We start from the raw sequence: 12,937 nt of genomic DNA, 5'->3' as shown, positions 1-12,937 counted from the left end.
AAATTGCTTTTGGGGTCTGAATTGCAACACTGCATGTACACCTGGTGTTTAAGATGGCAGTATTTATTTTCTCTTAGACATTAGAGCAACTAGAACAAGGAGTATATGGCTATGTAATTCAACAACCTGGTAGAATTTTAGTCTTTTTCAGATTATGTCTGTCAGATTTTAAAGTACTCTATATGGTTGTTGTTTTTTTTTAAAAAAAAAAACCCATAGTTTTGTTTAAAATCCTGAAACTTTTAAACATAAATTATGGTATCAGCAGACCATGAAAAAAGTTGTCAGGAATAGTATCTGTTACAAAACCAAAAAATGTAAGAGCAAAGTACGGTGGTTTTACATGACACATTAAAATGAGTCAACAAAACAAATCTCAATGATGGCAAGAAACAAAATAGCATTTTTTCCATGTTAGTCAAATGTAGTCACTTACTGAAGAAAGTACTTTTTAATACTGATGTTAAACTTTTCTTCTGTTCTGAACTAAAACAATTCCTACTTTTTAAAACCTGAAAAACCAACAGTGTAAAAGTCTTTCAAGTTAGTGCACTGCAAGTTGTTACAGTAAATCAGTTTCACATTTTTTTATTGTGAAAATGTTTTCAGTTTGCTCACATGCAAGACACTTTTTGAAATGAAGTAACAGAAAAACCCATACATCTTAATAGGTAGTTACTTCCAGAGGAAACATGCACTGCTGCTCAGGGAAACCAGCTGTGATATTAATAATCAATCTCACAAAGCCATACTTTCACCCCCAAGGAAAAAGTGGTGTTAGACAATTTTCTGATCTTTCTCCTTTACTCCCTGGCAAGAGAAAAACATTAGCTATTCTTAGTCCTATTGCTTCTAACAGAACTAACAGCAATTTTACAAAGAAAGGAAAGCACAAAATACAACAAATAACATTAAAAAAAAAAAACAAAACAAAGGTATTTACATGAGACAAAGCAACATTTCACTAAGTTACAACAATATATTAACTCACCTGCAGTGTTTCTATTTGTTTTCTGATACTGTTGTTAGATGGCATCTAAATAAAGCAATGTGAGACAGCAAAACATAACAAACATGAGAATGGAAGGCACATGCATGTTAGATGAAAAAAAGCTCAAAACCAACAGATAGCTGTCTAGCAAGGACTCTATTCAGTAGAAATAAAGGGTTTGCTATAGTGGCAGAAAACGTTCCTCCAACTTTCAACAGACACTACAGGTAAATTGATAAAAAAATAAAAATACTCTTTTTCCAGCCAACAGTGGTGCAGAATGACAGACACTATTCTCTCATTTCTCCAGTTTTTTAAAATGTTCCTTCCTCCCTCCAGAAGAGGTAGTAAAGATACCACAGCTCTGATTAATCCAAAAATGTATCAACTTTCTCAGAAACTTGCTAGAATTAGTCTGTGTAAATACTAGTCAAAAAAAGTAAGCAAAGTGTTTTACAATACTGACCCAGCGTTACTGTCTGGTGAACAAACTCAGAATTTTGCCTACACTACAATGTGTAAAAAAAGCCTGCTGGGCTCAGTGCTGAAACAGCATCCCAACAGATTTGTGGGACAAAGCCAACTATATATATACACCAGAAAAAAACCCAACCTTTTCGTACACTCCTGGTCTAAACTGACTCTTACAGCTCACTCATGTGCTATTTGCACTGCTCCAGACACTAGGTTTCCTCCTTTCAGCAAGGCTAGGATGTTCTCCCCACACACTAAGCCTGCTTTGAGGATAACTAAAGGCAATGTGCACTGAAACCCGGCACAGAGAGTTTACAAAGACCATAAATACTGCCAGGTTGAGATTCAGAGCACTCTCAGGAGCATTATCAAATTTAATATAGGACCAGAAGGTAAGGGAGGGTATGAACAAACTGCATCAGGTACTGTAGGGCCACTGCAAAGGCGTGAGCTCTCACAGCATGGCAAATGGGAAATGGCTCATTTCAGTCACCAACGTGCAGCATGGTGCTCCTGGCTAAGGAAGAGCTTGCACTGGGCACTCACCAGGGAGTAAAGAGAGCACCACGAATCCATGACCTACATTACCTCTTGGTGACTTGCTAGCACGCCTGTACTTTTCATAGAATATCTCTGTGACAGACTCTAAGTGTTATCACTATTTCAATTCCTAATTTGTTAATTTCAACAAATACAGTAGGGGTAAATGAATCCTATTAGTGCTATAAGTATCTCCTAGTAACTTTCAAAATTACTTTATTAATAACAAGGACACTAGAGGCAATGGATTTAGAATTTCTCATTTCATTTTACATATTTAAATAACTCCAAATAAAATAATTTTAGTCATTAGAAAATCAGGAAATAAAATGAGGGAGGGAAAATCTGTAATACTAAACTGCTGTGAAATTCAGATTTATAAATTAATGAGATTACTTATTACACAGTGCATGCATTTAATTAGCTTCAGAAACAAAGGAACATATTAATTCATAAGACACATCAGGACAGTGGGGGTGTATTTTTCAAGATTAAGCTCAACAAAGTTTCTGAACAAGGTAGGCACCCAAAACACTTGATAGTATTTGGTGTGCCGAATTAAACCAAGCTATAAAATATCCTAAAGGACTCATTGATGGCATAGCATCATAATGCTGCAAATTCTGAATTGCAGAAATTCGTATTTGGAATTTCTGCTGAATAGAGCCTTACAGTAAAAGTGTTAAGCTGTTAGTGGTTAACAAATCTAAGTAAAATATAAAATGCATGCTCAGCAAATACCAGTTAAACTCACTGGTATTCATAGTTTTAATACATCCATTACCAGCAATGGACATTATGCCAGAAAAAGGCAACTCCTAGACTGTAAGGAGATTTTTAAAAGCTTTAAAAACAAAAGCACAAGCAGCCTCCATAAGCAAAATAAACCACGAAACAAAAATCAAGGCAAATATTGCAAAAGAACTGCAATAATGTTAGATGAAAAATATACAGAACCCAACAAGCAACAGAAAGGTGTGAAGGATGTTGTAAGAACAAAATGACCCAAAACAATCCAAGCAGCTAAACCAGTTTCCTTTTGACTTCATGCTGGTTTACATATTTTACAAATAAGCTTCATAACTGTCATAGCTAACCAGAATCAGTGTTGTGAAGGAGGATCAAAGAATCAATTAACATGATCAAAATCAATACATTAGGCAAAATCATGAATTAAGTTAATCACAATCAAATAAAGAACATGTATGATAACTACAAGAAAGTGACTGATTTGTATCTTGATGTCTTTATCAACCAATTGATGGTTACAATGATATCAACAGAAGGCACAAGTTAAAGGGACACTGTAACTGTTTTTTTTTAAATTTCTATCACAGGCTGTAGATATAACATCTTTTCTGGTCTCACAGTTTATTTTCTATTCCTCCAATAAGAGAACCAAGAGATAGAAAGTTTGTATTTCCTATACATTCTACTTAGAAGAGCAGACAAGTCATTTATTTTCCCACATATAATTTGCACATAAAGAAATACAGTTTGTGTTTTCTCTGGCATTAATAGCTCATATCAGCAGATACTTCTGCAGATTTTACTCAGTAAAATGATAATCCCCAAGGGGACTACACTTCCAAAATGATAAAACATCACAAAAACTTAGTACAAAGTTTAATAAAGAGACTTGAAACATTTAATTTCGTTTTAGAAAAATATTTCAGTGTCCTTTTAAACAGCCAAATATTATTCATTGTTTATTTGGCACAAGAATGCTGAGAACATATTGTAATAAATGCTAGTGATTTGCAACAGTTCCTTAATTAGAAAGGATTCTTACCTTCAGATGTGACAAACAGTTCTGCAGGAAAACGTGCCAGTTATTTAAAAAAAACTGTTTCTGACTGACACACAACAGGCAGGTGATCAATGGATACAAAGCCTATGAGCAGGGGGAAAAAGAATTGATCAAATTGCTCTTTTCAGACCTCCTAAGTGCAGTACATTGAGAATGAGACACAGTGGGTTGCTGCCTCTCACTCTCACAGTTTTGGCACTGCATGGCAGCCTCTGCCCTGCCCTGGAACACTCGTGCCAGGCACCCTGCCCTGGGTAAGTCCTGAGCATGGTGAGAGCTCAAGAGGTCACACTGGGGCCGTGGCACCAAGGTGAAGCTCATCCCCCAGCAAGGCCTGATCTCAAAGAAGGACTGAGAGCAGTCTGACCCTCCATACATTCTTCAGGCTTTCCCTGCCACCACAAGACTCAATTCATGTAGTTCTATGCTGGGCAGGTGAACTGCCTCCAAGAATATTCAGGAAAAGCTTCCACTCAGTAAAAACTCAGACAGACTTCAAATTGTCAGAAATGCTACTTCTACCCAAGATCTGCTTTTAGTGAGGAACGAACCACAATATATTTTATTTAAATCTGTGCATATGCAGAGTATTATTTAGCTTTGCTTTGGTAAGGTTTGTTTAAGTACCACATACTTTTAACACATAATAGTGATTAGTACCAAATCTGACTGCAGCTTTTCTTGTTATGAAGCAAAACTAAAGGATGAGTAGGTAAATAGCACTCTTGATACAATGTTTCTAACTTCATAAATAAAATGACATTTTGAATACTACTATCAACCACTTTATGTTATTCTTACATAAGGAGTTTAACCAATACAATGATATGTGTATATGTGATATATACAATGATATTTTGTATATGTGCAGAATACTAGAAAGTTCGTCCATAACGTGAAAGTGAGAATAAAACATTTTAAATTCACTTCCATTTACTGAATGTGCCTGAAATGCAAAAATTAGCTCTACATTTTCAGCAAAGTGAAGTGAATAGACTTGGCTGCCATAGTCATCAAAAATAACCAAATACTGCAAAAATAAGATATATTTTAAAAATATTGGAAAAAGAAAAACAAGGTGTATGAAGAGAGGAGAGAACCAGGCAGAGCAGGGCTATCAAGAGGGTGCTATTTTACTGAAAAAGTCTTGTCTGACATTTGCATCTTTTAATTAACCCTAATTTAAATATATTCAGACTCCCTGAATGCCAATTTTTTACTAAAAAGACATTAGGTTAAACAACTCTGCTAAAACCCACTAAAAAAATCAAAACCAAGCACTGATTTCAAGACAATCTCACATATGAGATAAGAGCATATATCTGCACAAAGAAACAAAGCAAAATTAGAACAAATGCACATACACTGTGGGAATTTAATTATACTGAGATGTTAAGATTTAAATTAATATGGCTTGATAAGCTTTTCCTCATATAGTGTACTAGCTTAAGAGCCTAAGATGAGCAAAATGGAAAGTTGAAATATTTCTTTAAAATACCAGCGAGTGCTTCTTTCTTGAACTCAATTCAAAGGTAGTCTGATAAAGCATCTCCACAAAATTTTTCAAACATGGCACATTCACTTCATTTTTAACAGCCTATTAAAAAAAAAAAAAATTAATTTGCTTAAAAATTTACACAGAAGGCAATTCAAATACACATTAAGATGTCTATGAATTCAAAACCATTCAAAAGTTAAATTTCACATTAGGAAGGTATTTGAGTGTATTTATCTGAAATATAAACAGAAGCATAAGAAATCATGCCATAGACTACAACCATATGGTTAAAATTAACAATTAAAGCAAACATTCAAAAAACTCCACCCCAACAGAACAACCCACTAAAATAAACTGGTTTAGGGATGTGTTCTTTATTCCATACTTAAAGAATGAAATGTATTTGATACCAGCTAACAAATAAAAACTACACTAAAGATTTTCATATGCATATTTATATATATTAAAAAATTAGTATCTTTAACTTTCACAGCTTCCCTCTTAACTGCTCCTTTTTTCTTCTTTGTTTTAATACTGAAAAATGGAAAGTTAAGAAATAATCCACAGGATTACCAGTCAACCAATCATGCAAGTTGTCTTTGCTCAGCTTTCAGAATTAATGAGACACACATGGAGCTCTACACCCCTCTGACCCGCTCTGTTCTTGCACACAGAATACGTTTCCTTCCACAACCCAGGCAGCTGCCAATTTCTTTACTGAGACTTCTGCAAGGCTCTTAGGCTTCTCTCTGGATGCTCAGGATGATCTATTAAAACACTATTCTCAACCTACTGTTTTAAGCTATTTCTGCTTTATTTATCAAATTGAGGGGTGGGATGTTGGAGACTGAAATGGCTTTTTTGGAAGAGGTCCTTTGTACATATAATTTCCTTACAACATAAGATAACTTTTGTTATCTTTATTATTTACAGTTATTAATATTACATAAACATTATATCTATTAACACTACATTTAAAAAAGCATGTCCATCTTGCTAAGAACACTCCAAAACCTTCATGATGTAGAAGCACAAAAATAGCATGTATCTGTGTAACATGTACAGATATACAAATAAAGGACTGAGAAAGTAGTTATTATTTAAATCACTTCCTATGTAACAAATTATTTATGTTTTGCTATTCTTAGGCTATAGGTTGATTAGTACTCTGCTAGCTCCACATGAGAAATCAGTCAAGTGCTGTCACCACAGCATTGTTGCTTTGGAATATAACCTTAGGCTTTCAGAGCAGCCCTAACTTCACTGCTATAAAATATGCTGTGATTCATCATACCTGCAGGGTCCAAATCAGGTCAGGTTTCTTAAAATGCCTGAATGACTAAGCAAGAAAATGACAGTAAAGAACTCTCAATGCTGAAACCCAACAGCTTCCTCACTTGGGCAATTTTCTGTATCCAAGATACAGAAAAATCTACATTCAATTCCTTCGGCTGCATCAAAAATATTCCAACTTGCATCTCACATCTTCCCAGAGAATGACTAACCTGCTCAACTGCACCTCAGCCTGGGAGTGAGCTCCTGGTTTCTACGTAAGAAGCTCCATTTGTATGAAATGATTAGAGACTCAGTGAGTCAGAAGGAAAGATCAAGCCTCCCTCCCCAGCTGTCTGAAGCTGATTCAGGCTGTGCTTGCAGGAAGGGATCACACAGCACCACAAGTGCTGCCTCCGCCCTTGCCAGAGGGTAGTCCCACCTCCCAAATGCTGTTTCTTCCTCCTTATTTTAAGGGCAGTTTTCACCATGTTTATGATTCTGCAAACTAATATTTGCATTTACCTAAATGCTAAATAGTTTCACTTGGTACTCCCACTCCAACTGCCAAGTAACTATGGAATTCAATATGACAAAATGTGTTCACTCTTTAATAGGAAAGAAAATCTTATACTCTTCTCTAGAAGAGCGTAAGCACGCCTGAGTAAGATCAAAACTTCTTCCCATAAGCAGTTACTACCAGAAGCACCTCTTTCTAGTTGTCTTATGAAAAAATATTGTCTGCTTGGTAATTTAAAACGCCCAAACCCCCAAGAATACCAAACCTAACCAGCAAGCCAACAAAAAGCAAACAAAAAAACTCAAACACACAAAAAACCCAAAACAACCACAAAAACAAACAAACAAACCAACCAAAACCAAAACCAAACCCCTGCCTCAAAAAACCAGGACTGAGAACACAGAAAGGAAAGAAGCATTTGCCCAGGACAAGGTAAACCATTTAAAAGATTATGAACTCAGAGAGAGTTATCTTTCTTTTCCTATGATCTTGCTCAGATGGGACACCTACCAAGCGTGCTACTCTTTGTAGATCCAATCCTACAAAACAAGATCTACATTTCCCAGTTTTTTTTTATAGTAAGCTATAAATTCCATTTATAGATTCCTATAATCTATGTGGCAAGACAGAGCCACAACCAGCCACTTTTTGGGACTGCATGCCAAACACAGTGTGGCCTGACATCTGTCAATACAACTAGCATTTTAAAGAGCAATCCTAGAAAGCATCAATCTACCATGATGAAATGAACTGAGCTTGTGGTAAATGGTCAACTTGAATTATACTCAGGTGCCATAATGTTTTCTTGACCTGTTGAACAAGCTTCACAAAATGAAGCAAAGCAGCCTGGGAGGAAAGAGAGCCTCTCTTGACTGAAACATTCTCACAAGCAGCATTACAGGCACAGTACATCCAACACTGGGATGATAATGAGATTTTTATTTAATTATCCAAAACCTACATTCTTCCTTCCTGCATAAGAGTTCACACTCTACTTATGAGACTGTAAAAATGTTACACATCTAGGCTTATTACAGAAAGAACTTAAACGGTTTCAGCTAATAAAGAAAAGTCAACTAGACCCTTGAGCAAACAAACATTAAACCAAGGAAATTTCAAATTTTTAGAGCACATATAAAATTACACAATGCTCTGGTAATAAAGGTGTCCAGAAAACAGACAATTTTTAAAAGTTCTGAAAAAGCTTTGGCAACTAGCTAACACACAAGCCAACCTATTTCCCTTTAAGACTGTGAAGGTGCTTGTAATCTATGTAACAGTCACAGAATGGTTTGTGTTGGAGGGGACCATAAAGATAATCTAGCTCTAACTTCCCTCTCTGCTGTGGGCAGGGACACCTTTCACTAGACCAGGTTGCTCAGAGCTGCATCCAACCTGGCACTGAACACTTGCAGGGATGGGGCATCCACAACTTCTCTAGGCAACCTGTTCCAGTGCCTCACCACCCTCCCAGCAAAGAATTTCTTCCTAAAATCTAATCTAATCCTATCCTACTTCAGTTTATAGCCGTTCTGCCTTGAAATATCACTACATGCCCTCGTAAGAAGTCCCTTTTCAGCCTCCTTGTAAGCCCTCCTTAGGTACTAGATGTCCTTCTGAATCTATAAAAATGTAATATTTTGAGGATTAATTGAAGAATTTTAATAATGAGAGCCCAATTGAAAGTGGGAGGAACAGTGTGGCAGGGGGGAATAAAATACTTACAGCAGCCACAGGTATGAGAATTTCCACAAACAAACCGGCAAGTGCATGTTTTATATCTTTATCTTTTACTTCCAGGAAGTACTGAGCACACTCCTTAGTAAGAAAACATTAGAAAAATATTTAGAAAAGAGAATACAAAAATAACTATGCCATAAAAACCACTAGCAGTCTAACATTAGTTGCCTGTTTTAATTTAAAACAGGTAATGTGTTTGAGTTAGTTTTATATTCCTTAGCAGTATCAACTTCACAAAACATAAGAAACTTCAAAACCTGTTTACCCAGCATTACACCTCAATTAACTGAAAGGAGAATATTTGTATTACCAGATAACTATTTACTTTTTACTCAGAATATGAAGAGTACTCAGAATACAAAAGAATATAAATACGCACATTTTCCCTCAGATCATTTTGAAGCTTAAAAAATTTTAATGCTTACATCTAATTAAAATTATTGGAAAATTATATTTTAATACTAATTTTTATTTTCAAAGTATTTTGATGCAAAGAAAATTAATTAAATATTCCATACACAATAAATAATCCATAGTGAAGTGTTTTTAAAGAAAAGTATGTCTTGACATCTCATCTTAAAAAAAAATATATAAAGCAATTATTTTTCTTTAATACACTGTTTTTATAAAGACAAAATTATTTGATTGCTATCCATTTTCAATCAGTCTTAAATTCATATATTACAGGTTTGCCACATTACTAAGGCAATTGTGAAAGGCTTCTCCTGATGAGAGGTCCTTACAAACTGTAAATCACGCCTCAGAGAAATTAGGAACTGAACAGAAAAGGATGAAGGATGGCACACAAGTAGAGGGAGTGACTGATCACATCAAGTGACATCGCAGCTTCATGACTTAAGCATTTAAAATTATACTCATTACAGTTTTTTGTAGCATTTGTTTACCTGCATGAACTGAAATGATGCTTCAAAATCCTCCACAGGATACATCTTTACTCGAAAAAACTTCATTCCCATAATCAAACTGATGATACTCTGTACTACGTGAGGACTCTGTTCTTTTTGCCGCAGCTCCTTTAATTCAGTGACGAACTTCTTCCTAACAGCTTGAAACCTGAACAAGGAATACAGATAGCAATTATTTGCATTCTTAGTTACTTTTGTATGAAGTCTATAATTTTGAACCATTTTCTTTAGTCTGTAACAATATCAGTAGCTACTGTATGAGAAATGCAAGGGAGATGAACCCTGTACTTCAAATCTAGGCATTTACGAGTGCCTACGATGATCAGCACATTTGAATATACCAGTGAAGTAAACAACAGTTGACTGGCACAGGGACTCCTCTCCCTGCCCCTACAAGCTGACTGCAAAGCAATTGTGCTAAAGATTATTTCTTGATTTGTTAAATTTTTTTGTGCTGGAACATGAGACAGACACAACACACTACACCTGACTGCATTTGACACTTACAGGATTATCTACTGGGGACATGAATAAACTCTGCTATATCAAATAGTCTTTAAGTCTACATTGGTCTGTCCCTAAACACAGAGAGTCAGAGACTGAACTTACTTTGATTGAGCAAGAACACCTGTCACTTCTGCATATAAGTCTGCAATAATATGCACATTCCCAGTGTTGGTTCCTGAATACCTAAAGAGAAAAAAAAAAAAAAAAACAAACAAACAATAAAGGGAAAAAAACTCATTAAGTACAACTTTGCTCTTCTAATCCCCAAGCAAGTTTTCAATTACAAACAAAAAATTTGTCCCCTAGCAGGCAAAATTATTACCATAAAAACAATTAAATTCAAACATGAAATGAATGGGTGACATTTAAAGTAATGTAGTTTCATTTTTTATTTCAAAAGAAACATATTCTGGATAGAAGTTTTACTGTATTTATCCAAACTCAGATTTTTCTTACTGCATCTGAAGATGCAAATCATTCTGTATATGCTAAGCAAAATAAGTGTTACACTGAACACAGCCATGTTCTTTCAAGGTATGTTTTCAATTTAAAGACATTGACTCGTGTTCATTCACACTGATATTATCACCAACATGTTACATGTGAGGCAAAGGAGAGCAACCACAACAAAGAATCATAGGCTGGTAATACAAAATATTTTAAAGCACGCAAGTGAAACTTACCCTTCCTTATGTTTAAAGTGCTTAAAAGCCAAGTTTAGAACTTCATGTACTAAAGGATCTGGCACTGGATGAACAGGTATCTGAAAGGCACATATCACTTACATGTATGTAGCACCTATACATACATGCATGTATGAAGCAAATAAACAGTTCTGTGAGATGCCCTGGAGAAATGTCTCCCACCAGTGTCCAAGGACACATCCTTTGCTGGCATATATCAAGCTAATTCTGCAATATACAACATTTACACAAACTACATTGGCATTCTTAGCCAAATAAAGGTAATTCTGAAATGACATTTGAACCTCATTATCCAACAATTTCAACCTGTATTTCAAGAACATTTAAGCTGACAAAGGGTACTGAACTGAAATTAAATGTTATTTTTTACAGTTCTGCTTTTTGCAGTACATCAGCAGCTTTCCAAGACACATGAACTGAGATAATACAGGCATGCAAAGAAAAGGCAGGAAAGGCCAAAGGCTTTATGTAACTGAGAGTATAATTACAGCCTGCATATGCTCATCATAGATATGTTCTAGCTTTTTAAATAAAAAATTAAAGGAGATTATCAAAACCAACATTACAAGCAAAATATTAAAATTAATTTGCCGAAGGAAAAGATCTTACCTGTTTTAGAACCTCTATTAAAACTAAACAAAAAATGAAATCTACAGCTAAGTCCCTCCTTTCAAGTAGATAATCTCTTTCACGTTGTTGGTCATCCCTAAAATAAGAAATCAAGAATACAGCTATCAGACACAACAGTGAACACAAACATTGCAGTGACAATTACTGCATTGTTTTTCATGTAATCACTGTTGCAGATGTATATAAAATGGATAGGTGGAAAGACTTGGGGGTTTGGCACAGTACTGACATCATGCCCTCTACTCCTGAAAGGACCTGACAATTAAAAAAAAAAAGGGACAAACTAGCTTAAAATTATCTTGAAGTATCCAACTTCCTTCTGTATATCCACACCAAAATCATTAAGTCCCTTCATGTATATCATCTACACAAGTTAAATACACTACCTTAAAGAAGTCTGTGGTTTTTCTACACAACTTTTTCTACACAAATTTGGGTAAGGACAAATCCAAATACAACATACTTGTCACAGAAGTACAAAGCACACATTTTCTTATAAGAAAGCACACAAAAATCAAACAGACTTCTGCAAGGAAATTCTTACCCCTTTGATTTTGTGCTTGACCGAGGTCTATACTCATAAGATTCATCTTCTGTTCCATTTTGGCGCCTGTACCAGTCAAACAAGGTGCGTAGTAAGGAGGGGAGACAGTGCTCTGCTACTGAGCTCATAGAGCTTATCAACTGAAAGAGTAAGGAAAATAATTTAGCTTGATATAGCAATGAAAATCCTGGAGTTTAATAATTCTTTCAAATTGTTTTTTAATGTTAAAAACCACGTATCATATAACTTCACAAAGTGGCAACTTAATATTCATTTTCATCTACACCAATTGCTGTAAATATTACACAACAAGTCCATTATTGTAACAAATTAAAGTGTTCCATAATCCACAGGGATCACAACATAACAAATTTATAGACACAAAATGTGTATAAAATCATTGAGAAAACAGCAGAGGTTTTAGGATGTCCCTGAATGTTGCTGTACATATGTCTGAAGTATCCCTTCATATCACAAATGACAAGAGCCAACCCTCCTAAACTGAAGTTTATAACTTAAAAAAACCTGGTTCTTTGGTTATTATATAAACAAAAATAAGAACCTTTTAGATATCCTACATTGCCTTTAATATCTTTGACTGGTCTGGGTCTTAAGCTTATTTACTTGTAGAATAACTCCCCTATCTTCTGCTTTCTTTCAGAAAATCTGCGTAAGTAGTAAACTCATCTGTGCAACAGATGTGGCAATAGAAACCATTATAGACGGAAGACTTTAAGACATTATTAAACTTAAATTATCTAGGCTTCCTTTAACTAAAAAC

General features: G+C 35.2%; 1 protein-coding gene across 12 annotated transcripts in view; it reads right to left on the bottom strand.

Moving 5' to 3' along the window:
• The window catches only part of FRYL (FRY like transcription coactivator), a 157,397-nt gene that overhangs the window by 71,863 nt on the left and 72,597 nt on the right, over positions 1–12,937 (bottom strand). For 9 of the 12 annotated variants that reach the window (XM_064418204.1, XM_064418206.1, XM_064418207.1 and 6 more), the window contains 9 exons: positions 12,157–12,296; positions 11,592–11,688; positions 10,962–11,041; positions 10,381–10,461; positions 9,751–9,919; positions 8,831–8,923; positions 5,314–5,412; positions 3,798–3,899; positions 992–1,036 (listed from right to left, as the gene is read on the bottom strand). In XM_064418204.1, the coding sequence (XP_064274274.1) occupies positions 992–1,036; positions 3,798–3,899; positions 5,314–5,412; positions 8,831–8,923; positions 9,751–9,919; positions 10,381–10,461; positions 10,962–11,041; positions 11,592–11,688; positions 12,157–12,296 (906 nt within the window). The remainder of the gene's footprint in view (positions 1–991; positions 1,037–3,797; positions 3,900–5,313; positions 5,413–8,830; positions 8,924–9,750; positions 9,920–10,380; positions 10,462–10,961; positions 11,042–11,591; positions 11,689–12,156; positions 12,297–12,937) is intronic. The other 3 variants (XM_064418201.1, XM_064418202.1, XM_064418208.1) reach the window with 1 other exon arrangement.

The sequence above is a fragment of the Passer domesticus genome, chromosome 4 (genome assembly GCF_036417665.1).
Source record: "Passer domesticus isolate bPasDom1 chromosome 4, bPasDom1.hap1, whole genome shotgun sequence".
Classification (NCBI taxonomy): domain Eukaryota; kingdom Metazoa; phylum Chordata; class Aves; order Passeriformes; family Passeridae; genus Passer; species Passer domesticus.
The sequence above is the reverse complement of the archived record's forward strand: the minus strand, read 5'-3'. Positions and strand labels throughout refer to the sequence as shown.